This window comes from Acomys minous (genome assembly GCF_964271855.1).
Source record: "Acomys minous genome assembly, chromosome: 10".
Lineage (NCBI taxonomy): Eukaryota > Metazoa > Chordata > Mammalia > Rodentia > Muridae > Acomys > Acomys minous.
In genome coordinates, this window is record NC_140491.1 from 35,113,407 (window position 1) to 35,133,115 (window position 19,709).

Genomic DNA, 19,709 nt, shown 5'->3' on the forward strand with positions numbered 1-19,709 from the left:
TCTTTCTGACAAGGTCTTAGATATGTAGCTCAGGTTGGGTTTGAATTCCCAGGCTCAAAGTCATTCTCCTGCCTCAACCTCCTGAGTAGCTGGGACTATAACCTCGATCCGTCGTGCCCGGCTCACTTCATCTTTCTGGTTTGCCCGTGGGCAGGACCTTTGCTACTTTGTTACTCTTGTCTGGACCTGCGGACTGAGGACGCACAGATTGGAAAGGGACAGGACATTTTGCCTTGAGAAGAACCTGCTTTTTCAAGACAGCATCCCATTATACACTTCCAGACTGCAGGGAGGGGGAGGGCGCAGAACAGGAACAGATAGGATTGGACAAACATCAAAAGGTGTTAGGAAAATTTTCTCTCAGGACTTTCTCCACAGCTTTAAAAACAAATTGTCTCTTTGGAAGCATTTGAGGAATCCTGGATGGGAGGAACTGATCTTGGATCAGCAATTTGGTATAATTAAAAAAAAAAAAAAGCAGTAAGACTCAAGGTTCCAGTAGCAACTGCCACAGGCTCCTGGGGAGCCGATGATTGAGGGGTTAAGTCTACAGACAGTGTAGTTAGTTAGCGGGGAAGAGAGAGGTCTGCAGCTTCATGGTCTGTTCTAGCCTGGTGAGGTCACAGGAGAATCCCAGGGCTCAGAGGGAAAAAAAGAAGGGTTGCAAGGAATCTCTCAGACCCTGTCCATGCCCTGCTCTTGTGCATTCGAGATCTTCTTTTAAGAAATATGAGCGGATTCACCGGAAACAGATGGTTTTGCTGTCACCAGATGGAGGTCAAATCTGAAGGCTGTAGGGCCTGGCTCTTGGCACAAGCTCTTTGACAAGGAAAAGCTAGACTTGGAGGAGGCCCTGGGCCAGGTTCAGGGCAAGTGTGTGGCTGTGGTTTAAAGGCCAGGGTCCGTTGGTGATTCTGTGCGGGTAGCTATGCCTCTGTTGCAGGATGCTTGTGTGCCTGCAGGGCTGCACCACACCTGAGGTAGTCACCTGTGAAGGGACCCCAGCCTGATGCCAGGACACCAGTGGGTGGCATGTGGCTAGCCTTGCAGTACAAGGTGAAAGGGGTTGTTGGCACAGCACAGATCAGGCCATCCTTGCCCACAAGGCGGCCCAGCCCAGATTCCTTTCAGCTGTGTGGCCTGGCCTCCACTTCCAGAGGCCTTTCCCCTCTTTTCAGGCGTGTGCCAAGTACGATGAGCCTAGCACATGGCAAGCACTCAGGAAGTGGGTGACTGAAGAAAGCTGTAAACTACCTTGTAGTTTACAAGCTTCTCTCCTGCAATTAAAAAAAAAATCTACTTTAACAAACTTTCACAGATTTCAATATGTTTTTTTTTTTTATTTACTTGAGACATGGTTTCTCTGTGTGGCTTTGGCTGTCCTGGACTCACTTTCGTAGACCAGGCTATCCTCGAACTCAGGGATCCACCTACCTCTGCCTCCCAAGTGTTGGAATGCAGGAGCTGGAGAGGTGGCTCAGCCACCTGTGAGCCACCACATCCGGCTTATTTTAAATTTTTAATTTAAATGTATAAATGTGGCTACATGAGTATGTGTGTGGATGTCAGAGAACTTTCTGGGGTTGATTCTTGACACCATATGGGTCTGGGTAACTGAACTGAAATCATCAGTGGCAAGTGCCTTTTTCTGTTGAGCTGTCTTGCTGGCCCCTCATGCTTTTTAATGCTGTTTGTTTTCAAATATCTAACAGAGCTCGGGATGGAACCCAGAGGCTTACATATAGTTAGTATGTGCTCTTCTGTCCTGGAACGAGGTTTGTAGACCAGGCTGGCCTTTAACTCACAGAGTTCCGTTAGTCTCTGCCTCCCTAGTGCTGGGATTAAAGCCATGTGCTGCCATTCCCGGCTTAAGGTTACCGTTCTTTTTTAAAAAATTATTTATTATTATACATACAGTGCTCTGCCTGCATGTACACCTGCAGGCCAGAAGAGGACAGCAGATCACATTATAGATGGTTGTGAGCCGCCATGTGGTTGCTGGGAATTGAACTCAGGACCTCTGTAGGAGCAGTCAGTGCCCTGAACCTCTGAGCCATCTCTCCAGCCCTGGGGTTAAGTTTCTAACACATGAAATCTTAGTGGGGACGCATTCCAGACTGTAATTCCTGTGAGGCAAAGCTCTGTAGTTGGGCACCAGGGATGGAGGAAGGCAGCCAAGCCTCAGGTTGACTGGCTAACTAGATGCTGATGAGCACAGCATTAGGCTCTGGAATGCTGGAGGCTGCAGGAAGGGCAGCTCCAGGGTGGGAGCGCCTCAGGGCTGACAGGTGAGGAACCCTGTATTCCAGTTCATCAGCTGCTCGTCTGCCAGATCGTTCTCTGGGTCTTCCAAGTTATCTCTGGAATATGACAAAGACTGTCTGTGTGTGAGGGGGCACTTAGTGGCTTCACACCATGGATACGTAAGGTCACATGGTCCGATCAGGCCAATGGCTGCTGTGACCAGCACAGCCACAGAAGAGGCTGGCATGGAACACGAGGAAGGTGAGAACTTGAGAGATTTACTGTCTTCTCAGTAGTAAGTTCTTTCAAACAAAAGTGTCTTTTCACTTGTGTATGTGTCTCCTTGTTTGGGACAGTGTTTTACTGTGTAGCCTGGAGTGGCTTCAAACCCAAAGCAACTTTCCTCCCTCTCCTTCAGTCTCTCAAGTGCTGGGATTATAGCTACACTCCACAAAGGCTAGCTACACTTGCCTCAGCCTCCAAGTACTCTGGGAAAGCTCCCACAGACAATAAGACTGACAGCAAGGAGCAATATTCACAGGAAGCAAAAGTGAAAAAAAGTTCAGTTTTTTAGGCTTCTCCATGACAGGCATGAATCACCACACTCTCACACAGCCTACTCTCTCAAAAGCTTCCCACAGAGGAGCTGCGGAGGTGGATCAGCCAGTTAGAGCACTTGTTGCTTGCAGAGGACCCAGGTTCGGTTCCCAGCACCCACATGGCGGCTCACAACCACTTAGATGCTAGTTCCAGGGGATCTGATGCTCTCTGACCTCTGAGTGTACCAGGCACACATGCCACACACACACATAGGCCAGACACTCATACACAAAAAGCAAATCTTACAATGATGTGGAGTTGCCTGTTTTTAAGATTTATTTATTTTTATATGTATGAGCATGTTGCTCACATGTGTGTGCCATGTCTGTGCCTAATGCCGTAAGAGGTCAGAAGAGCATGTGGGATCCCCTGAAACTCCAGTTATGGATGGGTGCGAGTAGCCACATGGCTGCTGGGCACTGAACTCAGGTCTTCTGTAAAAGCAGCTAAGTGCTCTTCACTGAGTCATCTTTCCAGATGGCTTTCTGAGTTAGCCTCACTGTGTGCTCAGCTTTGCTCTGAACACACTGTGGAGCTCCACGATCCTCCTGCTGCAGTATCTGAAACACTGGTACAGTATGACCTGCTATACCCTGCTTGGAGTAGTTTTGTTTTTCAGTTTTTCCAAACAGGGTTTTTCTGTGTAGCCTTGGCTGTCCTGGACTTATTATGTAGAGACCAGGCTGGCCTCGAACTCACAGAGATCCACTTGCCTTTGCCTCTCGAATGCTGGAATTACAGGAGTTCACCACCATGCCATGGCACTTTTTTTTAGTTTTAAAAAACAAACAATTAAAAAAAAATCCACCCAGCTTCCTAGTAGCACAGTAGGATGAACTGGAGACAAGTTAGGCTTCTTAGGGATGTAAAAGAAAGACAAGGATGGCTGGACCTGGAGCTGTACACAGGGCCCAGAGAGGGGAGGGTTCAAAAGCTGGTAAGAAGGTAAGCCAATAGGGTGCATGAGGAAGCAGTAGCCCTGAGCCCAGGTCAGTAACAGGAGCCCAGGTCCCCTCCTCAGTCTTTGCCTTCCCCAAGCAGGCTAGAGCCAAAAGCTTTCCTTTGCCATGTCAGAAATGACACGCTATCTGCTTTCCAGAGCGGGTACATCACTTAGCAAGGCAGCACAAGCCTAATGCTCCCTACTGTATCACACCGTCTGCTCAGTAGTCCTGTTCAGAAGGATCCTTCTCCTGGCCAAGGACTTTAAAAAGGCCAGTGTGTCCCGAAGCCCTCATCATAGCCTGGCTTCCAGCCTGGGCGGGACTGCTGCTAGGAACAAGGCTAGGAACAGACACTGTGGGGGGGTGGGCGGGGCTTTATTTGCTTCTGCTATGTACACATATGTACAGCTGGTTTGAACCAATGGTACACTATGTCACAGAATTATCTTATACACACACATTCCTGGGCAGGAAGTGGGATGCTCTGTTCCAAATATCCACTGCTGGTGAAGGAAAAGGACCCCAATGGATGCTGCCTACCCCATTCCCAGACACTGACTCCCTCCCACGGGCAATCTGTGCCTCCCCCTGCCTCGGGCACGTGATGGCGAGATCTGGATGGTGGTAGCGGCAGCAGCTGCTTCATCTTTCTCCTCACTCATACTTGTGCTGAGGCCAAAAAGCAGCCATGGCCCCACTCACTGACAGTAGCAGCAGCCTGACACCTGATGCCCAGGCCAGCCCCAGCGTGCCCACAGCCTCTCCTAGGTCGAGCACCGTGGCTTCATGGCGCACTGGCATGCATCTTCTCCAGACAGTTCGTCCAGAACATGACCAGTCGGTTGTCACGGTTGATGCAGAAATCCGTGAAGTCCTTCAGCAGCCGATCGGCAAACTTCTCATCCCCTGTGGCACTGGAACGCCATGTCTTGGTCAGCATGGTGTTGTAGGCCCAGTTGTAGCCAACCCGCTCCTCACAGAACATGTTTTGGTTGGTGGAGCTGGTTGAGTTCCGCCGTCGCCGCTGCTGCCCAGAAAACTTGCGTTTGGAGTACGGCAGCTGAAGAAACACTGTTCCTGAAGAGAGAGAGAGAGTAGGCCTGAGCAGAGCCACTGGTGAACACCTGCAGCTGGCTCGGCGGTCCTGCCACTGCGGGCTCAGGCAGGGCCTCATGTGCCTGTGGCAGGGACTCCTGCACCCGCCCAATTTTTTGCCCACAGTTCCTCACCTGTGACATGGATATACTGTGGCTTGTTCTCAGCAGGGAAGTTAAAAGCAGAGGCAGAATATTTATCTTGCACAAATCCAAACCTATGGTAGGGACAGAAACACACACGGTTTCATTAGCCAGAGAAACAGGGAGCAGTGTGCAGCTAAACTCTGACAGGCCAAGCTGCTGGAATACGGAAAGGCCTCCCGTGCGAAACACAGAGGCGGCTACTTTTTGCCCTCAGCACTTCTCAACATCTACCTTCCAGTCCCGAAGCTCCCAGCTCTCCTGCTCATGGTCCTACTATGTCACCACATGGCCGCAGCACTCTGCCAGCCTCCGTCCCCGCTTAGCACCTTCTTTCCCACACGCTCTCTCCTCTCTATCTTCAGTCTGCCCCTTGTGGCATGTGTCCTGGCAGGCTGCTCGCCAGCACACATCTATGCCTTGTCTTATGGCTTCTTAGCCACATCTGATGCCACTGTTGTCGTGCTAACGCTGGAAACATTCTCAATAAAGGCCTTCACTGAAATGGAATGAGGCATCTTATAAACTCTTCCCTTAACGGCGAGGAACAGCAGCCCAAGGCTCGTTGCTGTTCTGTGCTCTAGAAACGGGAAATGAGCGGAAGCCATTTCTCATCTGTGACTTGTCCTGTTCCACTTCTTATCTATAGCTTGTTCTATTCCTGGTTTTTCTATTTCCATAAAGCACATTTATTCTGGCCCCACCTGCGTAGAGCTGTAGAGGACGTGCTAACAGATGTGCCCAGATCCTGCCCTCTGTGTCTGAGGGGCTTATGTAATGAAGGCAGTGATGGAGGAGGTGAAGTGTGTCTTCTCTCCTGGACTGAGCTGCGGGAAGGGCTGTGCTGGGTCCTCCGAGCTGCCAGCTCTAAGCCCACATCCCCTACGTACACATCAAGTATGCAAACTCAGTGGACATCGTCTACACGACACTTGTGGAGTTCCTCCACACTTTCCAACCAAGCCAACTGATTTGCTTAACATGACCAGCTGGACCAGAGGCATCTTGACTCATTTCTTCTTTAGGTCACCTTTTTTTGTTTTTGTTTTTGTTTTTTCAAGATAGGATTTCTCTGTGTACCCCTGGCTGTCCCGGACTTGCTCGGTAGACAAAGCTGGCCTCGAACTCACAGAGATCCACCTACCTCTGCCTCCTGAGTGCTAGGATTAAAGGTGTGCACCAGCACCACCCAGCTTTAGGTCACTTTTTTTTTTTTTTTTGAGACAGGGTTTCTCTGTGTAGCCTTGGCTATCTTGAATTAACTTTGTAGACCAGGCTGGCTCAAACTCACAGAGATCCGCCTGCCTCTGCCTCCCAAGTGCTGGGATTAAAGGCGTGCGCCACCACTGCCCAGCTAGGATACTTTTTTTTTTTAATTATTTACTTTGAGACAGGGTCTTAGATATCCCAGGCTCGTCTCAAATTCATAAATTCAGCTGAGGACAACCTTCAACCACCAATCTCCTGCTTTTGCCTCATGAGTACCATTTCATGTAGTGCTTGGTGCATGCTAGGTGATCCACATACCAACTGATCCACATACCCAGCCTAAGACCTTCATATTTATTTATTTAAAAAACTGTATTATGTTCATGTGTGTGTACTTGCTTGTCTGTAAGTGCATGAGTACAAGAGCCCTTGGGGGCCAGAAGAGGGTGTTGGATGCTCTGGATCTGGAGTTACGGGTCAGCTGTGAGCTGCCCAGTGTGAGTGCTGGAAACCAAATCTGAGTCCTCTATGAGGAGCAGCCATCACTCTCAGGTACTTAGCCATTTAGCCATTTCTCCAGCCCCAAGATGTTTAGGTTTTGAAAATACAATTTAGTCAGGCATGGTGGTTCATGCCTTTAACTCCAGCACTCAGAAGCTAGACAGGCAGATCTCAAGGCCAGCATAGTTTACAAAATGAGTTTTAAGCCAGCTAGCACTCCACAGTGAGACCTCCCCCGACCCCAAACAAACAACAAAACCCAAACTAAATTAAACAAACCCCCTTAAAAAAAAAACACTCAGAAAACCTCATTTCACCTTAATGGCCCCTAGATGGTTCATTTTCCACTTGGGGCAAGCCAGGACTGCAGTGAAGGCAGGGAGAATCCACCCAGAGAGGATGTGAACTAACTTCACTCTAGTAACCCAGGTAAGCAGAAGAAAGAGCTAGGTGTCACCACAGAGGGAACTGTGGGGGAGGAGGGGATGGAAGCTTTTTTAGATTTTTCTGAGATGGACCTTTTGGGAAGGCTGTCATCTAAGAGTCACATCTCCACTTAGAATTCCACTCCACACAAAACCCTAGGTAGGACCAGGGATGCAGCTCAGTGCTCGCCCAGCTCCCACAAGGCCCTGGGCTCAATCCGCAATGCTAAACACAGGAGCTATGAGCAGAACAAAGACTCTGGAAAAGGCATGTTGCGGGTACCATGGACGGGAAAATTAAACTTCTGCCCTCCACGGACCTACAAAACAGTCTAGACTGATAGTGTTTAAAAGAAAATAAAAGTGCAAATGTAAAGTGTGTTGTGTGTGTTAGAGCAGACTGTAATCGCAAAAGTCAAGAGGCAGAGATAGGAGACTGTGAGTTCAAGGCCAGTCTGGGCTACACAGTGAGCCCCTGTGAGGAAGAAAAGAGGGAGGAATTCAAAATAGAGGGGGCCTGAGAGTCCCTGTCAGAGGACACAATGACAGGCACAGAGAAGGTTGGGTTTAGAAAAGGGTGATACACAGCACAGTCTGTCACACACGGGACAGCTTTAAACACATGTAAGGAAGTCAGATGTCAGTTTCCTGAAGAGGAAAGGGCAACTATTAGAAAAAATACACCCAAGACCTGGGCTGAGGAGGATTAGAGAATCTGTAAAGAAGAAGAAGAAAGAAAGAAAACAAAAACAAAAACAAAGACAAACAGATTTGGCAAATAAAGGTCAAATCTAGGAGACAACTAGTCAAAATGTGTAGTGCAGGCTGAGGAGCTGCTCACCAGCTGTAGCTGGCTGAGGCATCCTAGTAACTACTGCTTCATGCAGATTTGCCAGCTGAGCCCAGCAACCCCCAGAGGGGTGGGAAAAGGAAGAATAAGCTCCAAGACTTGCCATGGGGTGTCCACTATTTCTCAGCAGTGGGAGTGGACCAGGCCTGTCTACTGCCTACAGAAAGGCCTTTCCCAATGACTTCTTTTTTAATTATTAAAAAAAAGATTTATTTATGTATTTTATGTACACTGAGTGCTTTATCTGCATATACACCTGCATGTCATAAGAGGGCATCAGATCCCTGTATAAGATGGTTGTGAGCCACCACGTGGTTGCTGGGAATTGAACTCAGGACCTCTGGAGAAGCAGTTATGCTCTTAACCACCGAGCCACCTCCGGAGCTCCATAAGGTTAGATCTTAGGGTAAGGTGTAAGGTAGGGAAAAGCCAGCGTGGGTGGGAGAATTTAGAGGCCTCTGGCCTTGTGAATATATGGTGGGTGCTGGGGGTACATTCAAGGTGCAGGTAGCAGCTGAAGGTGCTTCAAGCAGAGGGAAACTGAAACAGGAGGCTTTGTTTCTACATAAGGAATACCACTTAGCAAGTGGATGCCAGCTGAATGATGCTTGGAAACAATGTGGTCTGCGGCACTGGTGGAACAGCAGACAGCTAATCAGAGGAGCTGGGGTCAGGCTTTTCCTGGAGCACAAGTCCAGTGTCAACAAGTATCTACTCTCACCCACTGCTTTTAAGCAATCTAATACACAGGGAAGTTTACTGGCAAATTTTACAATGTTTCACTCGCCCTGTGTCCTCCATACCACAACTGGGTTCTTTGTAGGCTATTTACAAAGCCCTAATCTCTCCCTTCCACAGAAGAACAAAGCAATGAGGTCTGTAAGACAACAGCCACAGACTGGCAGGGCAGCATTTATCTCTGTGTCGGAATGGAGGTAAGCAGTGAGTTTGTCACTAGAGCAATGGTTCTTAACCTGTAGGTTCCGACCCCTTGGAGCTTGTATGACCCTTTCACAGGGGTCACGTATCATATCTTGCATACTAGATATTTACAGTATGATTCATAAACAGCAGCACAATTACAGTTATGAAGTAGCAACAAAAATTATTTTATGGTTGGGGGTCACCACAACATGAGGAACTGTATTAAAGGGTCACAGTATTAGGAAAATAGAAAACCACAGATCTAGAAAGACAGGTGCTTTTCCTTGGGAACAGAAGAAACTGGGTTTCACTTTAGTAACTGCTATTAGAGAAAAACATTGATTTGGTCACTGTTCCTTCTTGCTAATGGACAAACCTGTGTGCAATGGCTTCCTGGAAAAGGTGCATTCGATCCCAGTATGTTTCTGGTTCAAAGCCTGAAAGGAATAAGGAATAAATGCTGAGCTGTGGTCACAGGGTTTGTAACAGGCTCACTGTCCTCCTCATTGCTCTTGACAATTCTTATCTCTTGTCTCTGAACTCTAGTCCCCACCCAGTTACAGAAAGGACTGCTGTGTACCCCACAACCCTTCCCCAAGTTTCTCCACAGTTTAAAAAGGTGGAGTCTTCAGGAGGCAATGTGAGCATCAGAATTCAATGAGGCTTATGCTAATGTTTTAATTCTAAAGCTGAAAAGAGTCCAGTAATTTTATGTTTATTATTTGTTTCTGAGACAGGTTCTCACATAGTCCAGGTTGGCATCAAACTCTATCCAGCTAGAGATGACTTTGAACTCCTGGTCCTCCTACCTCTACCTACAGGTGTGCACCAGGAGACCTGGTGTGAACGTATCTTAAAACACAAACTACCTCTACCTACAGGTGTGCACCAGGAGACCTGGTGTGAACGTATCTTAAAACACAAACTACCTCTACCTACAAGTGTGCACCAGGAGACCTGGTGTGAACGTATCTTAAAACACAAACCTGAAGTGTGTGTTAGGGGCTTCTAAAAATAAAATCTATCCGTCTCTAACATCACTAACCTTCTGTTTCCCTGTAAAGAAAGACAAGCTCCATTTTAAGGGTAAGAAAAGTGAAGCAAATAAATACAGAAGAAATTCTTGAGAAGTCATCAGCTTTGGGTGGGGGTGAGGCAAGCAGAGTAGAATTTGCTCCTCCATCACAGACTGAACTGTTCCACCTCCCTCTTCCACAGGGTGGCTGCTGAAGACCGAACACTCTGTCACCTAGCAACAGGAAGCAGAGCTGGGCTGCTCTCTGGATGGAGAGTTTGAGGGACCTGACAGCAACAATATAGACCACCCAAAGACTAGGGATGGAGTGGCTTTGTTACTCTGTCCATAATTAGAACTTTGTTTAAAACAGATTGGAGGCACTCCCCCACTCACATGCACACAAATGAATACACAGACACATGCTCACAGATACACCTACATAGAGACACACATGCACCCACACAGATATACACCCACACAGACACACACATACAAACACAGACACATACTCACATACACAACTACAGGCACACACACCACACAGGGACACATGCAAAACACACACACACACACACACACACACACACACACACCATATTTGTGACAGATTTTAAGATTCAGACTCACTTGTTACAATAAGTAGAGAAAACAAGAAAAGCCACAGAATCTAGAAAACTGAATTTTAGATTTGAGTCCTTATTCCTTTAAACAACGACTATTCCTTGTAACCATGGTAACAACCGAGGTTGATGTTTAGAAGACCAGGTCAGAACCAGCAGGGAAACCATCAGCTCTAGCACCAGGCCTGCGAGCAATCCTGTTACAATGAGGAGAACATCTCTAGATGTTGTAAGGTAACTGGAGTCCCTCGAGATATTAACAACACTCCAGTGAGCAGCTGCCTGGCCTAAAACTTTGAAAGGAACATAATCACTAACATTTCAGGACTGCGTAAGTGGTTCTCTCAGCCGTGCTGTGAGGTTAAGCAGGAATATGTATGTGTGCAAAGGGACTTCATAACTCTGTGCAGCCAGACTCTTAGGACTCTGAGGGGCTCAGATACAAAAATGCCTTCTAAGTTGTAAGCAGAGAGTACAGGCTGTTGGAACTAGTAGGGCAGCCTGTCATAAAACCTCAAGATTACTAAGTTTAGCCTGCCCTCCCTGGCAAGCCCTCCTTACCCTCTTGCCACTTAACGTAACACAAACTTACAAGGGAGTGGGAAGAAAATATTTCTCTTACATCAAAGCTGTGTCTTTCACATTTATACTCTTGCTATCACATAGCACCTGACACATTAACATCAACTCCAGCTTAGTGCTTTTGGAAATGTCATCTTGAACTCACAGAAAGCTTTTCAGGAGCAATTTATGCACTCGTCTGCAGTGTGTGCTTGGTGATGGCAGTGGGAGGTGTGGACGGGGGAGAGTAAAGGTAAAGGGCATGTTGGGGTGGTCCTCTGTGCTCCTTTTCTGACAGAAGGAAGGGCTCTGAGTCCTTGAGATGCAGCACTGGAGATACACTCAGGGAGCCTGGGACTTACAAAGCCTGTGGTAACTTTGCACACGGGACACTGCATCCTGTTTTGCCTTTGATGGCCTTTCTAGGGCCTTATCGTATGGACTAGCATGTAAAAGGATCACCTCAGATTCAGAGAATCACTGCAGCCACACCAGGTGGCTGACAGCACAAAGAACCTGGCAGAACAGTGGCGTAGTGACAGACAGTGCGCGGCTCCTTCTCCCTCTACTGCTTGGTTCATGCTGGCCTTCCAGGGCCGGCAGAGCAGCTCTAGCCAACCCATACATGAAAAATTCAAAGCTCAGAAGCTTTACGTAATGTGTCCCAGATTACCCAGTCCGTATTAAATTCTAGCACAGGGCTGGAAAGACAGCTCAGTGGTTAAGAGCCCTGGCTGTTCTTGCAAAGGATTTAAGTTTGGCTTCCAGCACCCAGGTGGTGGCTCACAACCATCCAGGACTTTAGTCCCAGCAGGTCGAATTCCCTCTTCTGGCCTCTGTGGGCACCAGGTACACACATGGTGCACAGATTTAAATGCAGGCAAAACACTTATACACATAAAATAAATTACCCACAGCAAAACCCCAGATTTTTTTGCCCATTGTAGAATAGCTGTCTTAACTAGCTTGCAGGTTTTGTTGTTTTTTAAAAGGCATATGTGCACTGGACGGTGACAGGCTTGATTAAGACATTTCATTTAGGTATTGTCCAAATTCTCACTTCTCACCCCACCTCCCACTTGTCCTTTTTCTCCCTTGTAATAGTCAATACTTCCTTTCTGCTTTCTGAGTCTTATTAATGTCTGGGTTCATTTTCCATCTAGATTCTACTTATGAGGAAACATAAGGGGGAGGGCTGGGAGGTGAGCCTGACTGAGACGCTGAGACAGACCCTGCAGAGGGGAGCAGCTCTTACTGTCGAACAGATGCTCGCTGCCCTCCTTGAGCAAGCAGCTGAGGTTGAGCGGGATGAAGAGCTGGGCCCGCAGCGGATCGCCATACAGGTAACTGGGCAGTGCAAAAGGACCCTCCAACACCGGGACTAACAAGAAGCCGCATGAGGTAGCTTTTCGATGCCAACCTTGGACCTGGAAGAAAGTACAAAACAGCATCATCTCCAGGTTCTTCAGATGAAAGAAAATACTTCTGCTTCTAAAGAGCAGACTTGCTACAGTGGTGTCAAACATATCAGTCAGCACATTCACTTATTCATGTTCTCTGGTGCCAAACAGTCCTGGTCAGGAAAAAGTGCAATTGTGCCTCCTGATGAGTGCTAGAAAAACTAAGTTGAGCACAAAGCTCCGCTTCATGGCCCAGTCTTCTGGCCTTTGGTTTCTTTTTCTTCTCTCTCTCTCTCTCTCTCTCTCTCTCTCTCTCTCAGCAGGATTTCTCTGTGTCACCCTGGCTGTCCTGGACTCACTTTGTTGGCCAGGCTGCCCTCAAACTTACAGAAATCGGCTGGCATCTGCCTCCCGAGTGCTGGGATTAAATGGGTACAACACTATGCCTAGCTGACCTTCAGTTTCTTTTGAACGGGTGAGAGAGCTGAGACCCTTCCTGTTCTGTGGAATGTCAGAGGAAGGCCACAGGACAACGGCAGAATCTTTCTAGCTTTGTTGTGTACAGAGTCCAGTGTATCGAATAAGAAAATAGCCCACTCTGGCTGATGTAGCACGGGAGATGACTGCAGTGACTTCTAGCTGAAGTGACCAGCTTTTGGAATAGGAGAATATGCTCTGGGGAACTACTAAAGCTATCTTCCTCATCTTCCTGAAAGCCAGAGTCCTGTAAGTATCTCTAACAATCAACACCTTCTCAGAGGACTAAGCTTTTTTTGAAACACGTTTTAAAAAAGCATAAAACTAGCCGGGGATGGTGGCGCACGCCTTTAATCCCAGCACTCAGGAGGCAGAGGCAGGTGGATCGCTGTGAGTTCAAGGCCAGGCTGGTCTACAAAGTGAGTCCAGGATAGCCAAGGCTACATAGAGAAACCCTGTCTCGAAAAACCAAAAATAAATAGATAAATAAAATGCATGGATACTTAAAAACAAGCAAACAAAAAGCCAAACTGGTGGACTGGTGAGCTGGTTCCGTGTTTGGTAAAGGCATTTGTTATTAATGCTGACAGCCTAAGTTTTATCTCACTGGAACCTACATGGTGGAATGAGAGAACCGACTCCCTGGGCTTGTCCCCGACCTCCACCCACCTACAGACCATGGTCCACACACCTACAGATCAATTATAAAACAAAAACAAAGCAAAAAGCCCCACCCAACACCTAAAGACAACTTGGGCTAAAGGTGCATGCTAGTGATGGAGTACTTGGCCAGTGTGAGATCCTGGTCTCCATTCTGAGAACACACACTCCCACCCCGCAAACAAAAGGCACAAGAAGCTCATGGGTGTGGCTTTGGCACAGAGGTGAAGGCTGAGGAGAATTGCATCCATTTTCTTTCTTTTCTTTGAGATAGTGTGTCAGAATGTCGCCAGGCTTGTCTGACCTCTGGGCTCCTCCTGCTTTGGTTAGACATTAAAAGATACAGGCTGAGGGTAGTGGCACATGTACACAGTCCCGCATGCTTGGGCGGCTAAGGCAACATGACCATGTGAGCCAGGGCTTCCAGGCCAGCCTGGGCACTATATCATCCTTAAAAAAAAAAAAAAAGGATACAGTTTGCGCCATAGCCTGACTTAAACAAATATGATTCTTTAAAAACTTAAAGATGCTATGTCGATAGCTCAGAAGGTAAAGTGTGTGATGTACAAGTACGAGAGTCTGATTTCAAAGACTCAGAGCACACGTCAAAGATCGCTTCTTTTTACTTCATGTGTATGTGGAGCTGAGGTTACAGGCAGTTTGCATCTGCCACGTGGGTGCTAGGAATGGAGCCCCTATCCTCCCTAACAGCAGCCGCGGCTAAGCTGAGTCACCTGTCCAGGCCCGGGAAGCCACTGGCACAGAAGCACGGGTCTGCAGCCGTGTGCTCCTGCGTGGGCCTGCCCTCCAACCTCCACATTCACGTGTGTACCAAAAACAGACAATACATGTTCCGTGCGCACAAAAAGGACAGAAAGCACCATTCTAGAGACAGGAGCTGGAGCAATGGCTGGGGGGCTGAGGGGATGGCTGCTCTTCCAGAGAACCTGCATTTGATTCCCAGCACCCCACATTTCAGAAACTCCAACCTCTTCTTCTGACCACTGGGGCACTGCACGTGGTACACAAACATAAATGTAGACAAAGCATTCGTATACAAAAATAATAAAATAAAAATTAAAAAAACTAAAACAAGCAAACAAACAAACAAAAATAAAGAAACAAAACTCTACAAAAGTAAAGCCAAAATCTCTAGTTTGACTTAATTTCTTTTTTTTTTTTTTAATCTATTTATTATTATGTATGCAGTGTTCTCCCTGCATGTACACTGCAGGCCAGAAAGGGCATCAGATCACCATGTGGTTGCTGGGAATTGAACTCAGGACCTCTAGAAGAGTAGACAGTGAGTGCTCAAACCTCTGAGCCATCTCTCCAGCCCTTGACTTAATTTCTAAAACATCTTTTTATTTGAGGTAATATTTATCCTTATAAAATCAGCTTTGTAACAAATATGGATACTGCCTTAAAATAAATTGTCTATATTATATTACAGCTCAAAAAACATAAAACTTATGGGGAGGTAGTGGTGTTCACCTTTAATCCCAGTACTTGGGAGGCAGAGGCAGGTGGATCGCTGTGAGTTCAAGGCCAGCCTGGTCTACAAAGGGAGTCCAAGACCGCCAGGGCTACACAGAGAAACCCTGTCTTGAAAAACCAAAGAGCTAAAACACAGTGAGTGTGTTAGCTGCTTTCAATGGCTTTTCCATGTAGAGACGTGAAAACTGAACTCTTAGTCTAAATTCCTTGGTAAAAATAACACACCAACAACATAGGTGTATGTGAGTGCTGTGGTCATGTTTTGAGGTACAGTCACCCCTACCGTCAGCATTGGGGAAGAGCTGGTATCTTCTACAAGGTGAACTGAACAGGGTGAGCACCTGACACATGACACACATGACACAGGCTCTTAGCGCCATGGCCTTGCTATGCAGCTCGTGCTGATCCAGCCTTTGGGGCCTCCTGCTCTGCCCTCACATCTGGGATTACAGGTGCATTCCACCATGCCTAGCAGCAGGTATCCCTCTTCACTCGGATCCTTGGTGTGTGCATGTGAGACAAGTCTAGGTCAAGGTCAGCTGTTTTTCTCTACCACTCTCCACCTTATTTTGTGTGTACATGATACGTGTGCATGTGTGTGTGTGTATGTGTGTGTGTGTGTGTGTGTGTGTGTGTGTGTGTGTGTGTGTGTGTGAGAGAGAGAGAGAGAGAGAGAGAGAGAGAGAGAGTGTGTGTGCTGGTGCACACACATCACAATGCATGTGTGGAGGTCAGGGAACAACACTGGATGTTGCTCTTCACCTTCCAGCTTGCTTGAGACAAGGTCTCTTCTTGTTCACTGCTGCAGATGCCAGGCTACCTTCTGGGATACAGAAGGTGCTGCCACGCCTGGCTCTCCATGGGTTCTGCAGAGTCATACTCAGGGCCTCATGCTTGGCTTTACCCACTGAGCCATCTCCTCAGTTCCTGCGCCTCATTTTTAAAAATTGTATTTATTTATTGATTAAAGAAAGAGACACAAAGAGAAAGAGAGAGAATGTGGAGGGCTTGTGAGAGTCAGGCAATTTTTTCCTTTCACCATGCAGGGCCCAGGTTGCAAGACTTGGCAACAAGCAAATACAAGGTCTCTTACTGAACCTGAAGTTTGTCATTTTGGCCAAGCTGCTGGCCCCTGAGTTCTACCTGTCTGTGCTACCCCCAGCCCTAGTGGGATAGGCACCTGCTGTTGTAGTTGGCTTTATGTAGGTGCTGAGGTCTGAACATAGGTCCTCAATCTTATTCAATTAAGGACTTTACCTACTGAGCCATCCATCTCCCTAGACACTGCCTCCCCTTAACTTGCACCTTACAGATGCTCCTTGGATAAGTACCTTTCCAAGGGAGGAGTTTGTACCTAACAGACATCTAATAGATCAAGAGAAACGGCCCCAAGATTACACATTTTGTAAGACAAAATTAGGCTTACAAAGTTTTTATTTTCTCCCTCGAGACTTTCTCTGTGAGGTCCTGGTGTTCCTGGAACTCACTACAAAGAGCAGACTGGTTCCAAACTCAGGAGAGATCCTCCTGCCTTTGCCTCCCAAGTGCTGAGATTAAAGATGTGCACCACCACTGTCCACCTTAGCTTACAAACTCTGGACAATGAACTTTCTTTCCTGTGCTGCACTTATTTCTCTCAAGAGATTACAGCATTCACCAAATAATGATTTTCACTTTTCAGCTGCCCTCAGCTTTGTGATGAAATGTTGGGCTGCTGTTGGGGGGTGGGGGGAGCGGGGCTCACGTGGTGGCTAAGGAGGGCTCTGAGAAGAGACCGCAGCCTGGCTCGGGAATGCTTACTTTATAGTGCTGGGGATGGGGATGGGGAGTGGTTTGGGCTGGCTTCACAGCACAGGATCCGCAAGTAGGCCAAGACACACTACCAGGAGGAAGGCCAGGCAAGAAGGCCAGGAAACAAGGCTCCTTAAACATGGCACATGTGACTCTGGTTGCTGTCCATTAAATGCTAATAACACATCCAACCCTCCCCTTGTTGTAGGGTTGGCAAAATACCTGCAGATACTGCTAAATGCCCCCAGAAGACAAGCTTATCCTTGTTTGGGGAATAGCAAGTTAAAACCAGTGATATTAACCAACTGGTGACTGGTGAAGTAAACTAGAATAAACAAATATTAGAATACTCTGTAGCCACTGAAAACAATGAGGTTAAAAAAAAACAAATCCAACAAGACAGACTGATTTGTATTGGTATGGAAGATATACAGGTAACAGAAAAAACAACAATGTAAATAACATGTATCCAACATGTGTGCATTAAGTGCATTCACCACGGCCAGCCCACCATCCTTGCTCTGTATACACAGATGCTCCCCGAGAGTGTTCTAAACATGGTGTTAGTGATGGCTGCTTTTAGATGAAAGTCCCAGGACACAAGGGAGGGATGGAGATTTGCTTTTCACCTTGGACCAAATTTTGGAAACTGGTTAGTACATCGAGGGATGTGCTACTGGCATTTAATAGGTACAGGCCACAATGCTGTTCAACAGCCTACAAGGGGCATGACAGTCACTCACAACAGATAATTATCTGGCCCCATGTCAGTAATGCCAAGGTGAAGAACCACTAGTCTATAGCTGAAGTTTTCTATGTTGACTGTGTTAAGGCTATCCCAACGGGTCAATAGGTTATGTGAAGGTGACAGAAACTTCTACAAAGCACCCCCTGGCCTTAAAGTAAAGTGATGGCCTCACCATCTCAAAGAGTACTGTGGCAGTCACTGCCATCCAGTGTAGCTTGATCTCAAAGGCTGCATTGAGAGAGAAGTTTCCGTGGTAGTAGCAGCTGCACCACTCCAGCCGGTCCGTTCGGTTGTTCACGTCGACATCCAGGGTCACAGTCCTCTGCTCTGGGACAGTGGCAGCTGTGTCATCATACAGCAGGGTGTAGGGCAGAGAGAGAGAGAGAGAGAGAGAGAGAGAGAGAGAGAGAGAGGGGAGAGTGGGATAATGTAGAAGAACAAACAATAAACACCATAAGGATGAAATTGCACAAGTGCCCGACAGAGGTTTCTATCTCTGGCAATCACTGGCCAATAGTCCAGGGGTCTAGAAAAAACTTGTTCTGCTTGCTGTTAGAGAATAGATATTTTAGGCTTTATGAGCTGCCTGTGAACAGCAGTGCTACTGTAGGGCAAAAGCCCCATAAACATTACATAAGAGAATGGGTTCAGCTATGTTCCAATAAAACTTTATAAAAACAGGAGAGGACACTGTTGCTATATTTATAGTCAGACCCAGTCTCAAAAACTAACCACAGCTCTAAAGGAGGCAGAGACAGGAGGATCAGTGAGGTTTGCTGGCTTCCAGCCTACCCGAGAAAACACAACCCCCCAGGAGAGATCCTGCCTCAACGGACTGAAGATGCACACTGCAACATAGAAGGACGTCCAATGTCCTTTTGTGGACTCCATGTATACACACACACACACACACACACACACACACACCTAAAGAAAAGGGGAGGTCAGTCATAAAATAAGCTAGACTTAGTCGATTATGGTACAATTTGACTCCTTAGTCAACCCATCCCATTCTTTTATGGGGGAGGAATGTTATCTTAGCCAGGATCACAAATCAGAAACTCATCTAGGCTGCGCCCAAGAGCTTGAGAAATCAGTGACCCACAAACAGAAAACGGAAAAACCAGCCCAGACCATAGTGAGGTAGAAGTATTACTTTTCTGGTTTCAGCCCAGGAAGGTATTAGTTCTATACTATTTCCTCGGGAAATGGAGCCTCACAATGAAGCCTACCCTATCCCAGACATGCACGTCACAGCCTTGACCTCCATGGACAGTAAGCACACTCAGTGCCCAGGTTTCCTATAAACCAGGATCTGTTCTCACATCCCGACTCCTCACAGGTTCTTTATTGAAAGAGTCAGCTTGGCTCTGGCTTCTGCAGGTAGAGGCTGTGGGTGGCTCCTGAGTCAACAAACGTAATGTGCTTGTGTTGGAAAGCATTTGCTACAGTACTGAATGACACCCAGCAAACTGACCCTCCCCCGATACTGGACCATGCAAAATGGCATTTCTAGCCATGTGCATGTGTCTCTGGAAGCCTTGCTTCATGTCTCTGGGTTTAATTCCTTGCCTGCAAACTGACAGGCCCAGTGGACAAACAGGTGCTCCGCAAGGTTTACAGGCTCCCTCGCTGTGTCTCCTCTGACCACTTTGTGGCTCCGCTTCTCTCTGTTCCCATTACGCCTTCCTTCTTTATGACATGAGCCTCACTAACGCTCAAATGAGGCCTCTCTGTGGCCTGAAGAGCGCTTGAGGCACGTCTGGTACCCTTACTTGTTCACTCTGATACTAAAATATTCATTAAAGCTAGATTCTGTCTGGGCTTCATGTTCCTGCTTTATGACACACTCAGCAGCCCTTTTCTCAACAGTCCACAGGAAAATAAAAGACGCTGTGTTCTCTGGGCTTGCACACTATGTACATAGTCCTCCAGGTTTTAAAAAAAAAAACAAAAAAAAAAAAAAAAAACGCCTGAGTCACAAAACCAAAGGCAAGGGATA

At 47.2% G+C, this 19,709-nt stretch overlaps 1 protein-coding gene across 14 annotated transcripts in view; it reads right to left on the reverse strand.

Annotated features, from left to right (window-relative positions):
• Nucleotides 1-4,146: 4,146 nt before the first annotated feature.
• Nucleotides 4,147-19,709, reverse strand: part of DEPDC5 (DEP domain containing 5, GATOR1 subcomplex subunit) — a 119,526-nt gene continuing 103,963 nt past the window's right edge. For 13 of the 14 annotated variants that reach the window (XM_084799234.1, XM_084799235.1, XM_084799229.1 and 10 more), the window contains 5 exons: nucleotides 17,880-18,049; nucleotides 12,390-12,561; nucleotides 9,312-9,372; nucleotides 5,018-5,100; nucleotides 4,147-4,865 (listed from right to left, as the gene is read on the reverse strand). In XM_084799234.1, coding sequence (XP_084655360.1) covers nucleotides 4,573-4,865; nucleotides 5,018-5,100; nucleotides 9,312-9,372; nucleotides 12,390-12,561; nucleotides 17,880-18,049 — 779 coding nt within the window. In that variant the 3' untranslated portion in view covers nucleotides 4,147-4,572. Of the gene's footprint in view, nucleotides 4,866-5,017; nucleotides 5,101-9,311; nucleotides 9,373-12,389; nucleotides 12,562-17,879; nucleotides 18,050-19,709 lie in introns of those variants that run through there. The other variant, XM_084799233.1, reaches the window with a different exon arrangement.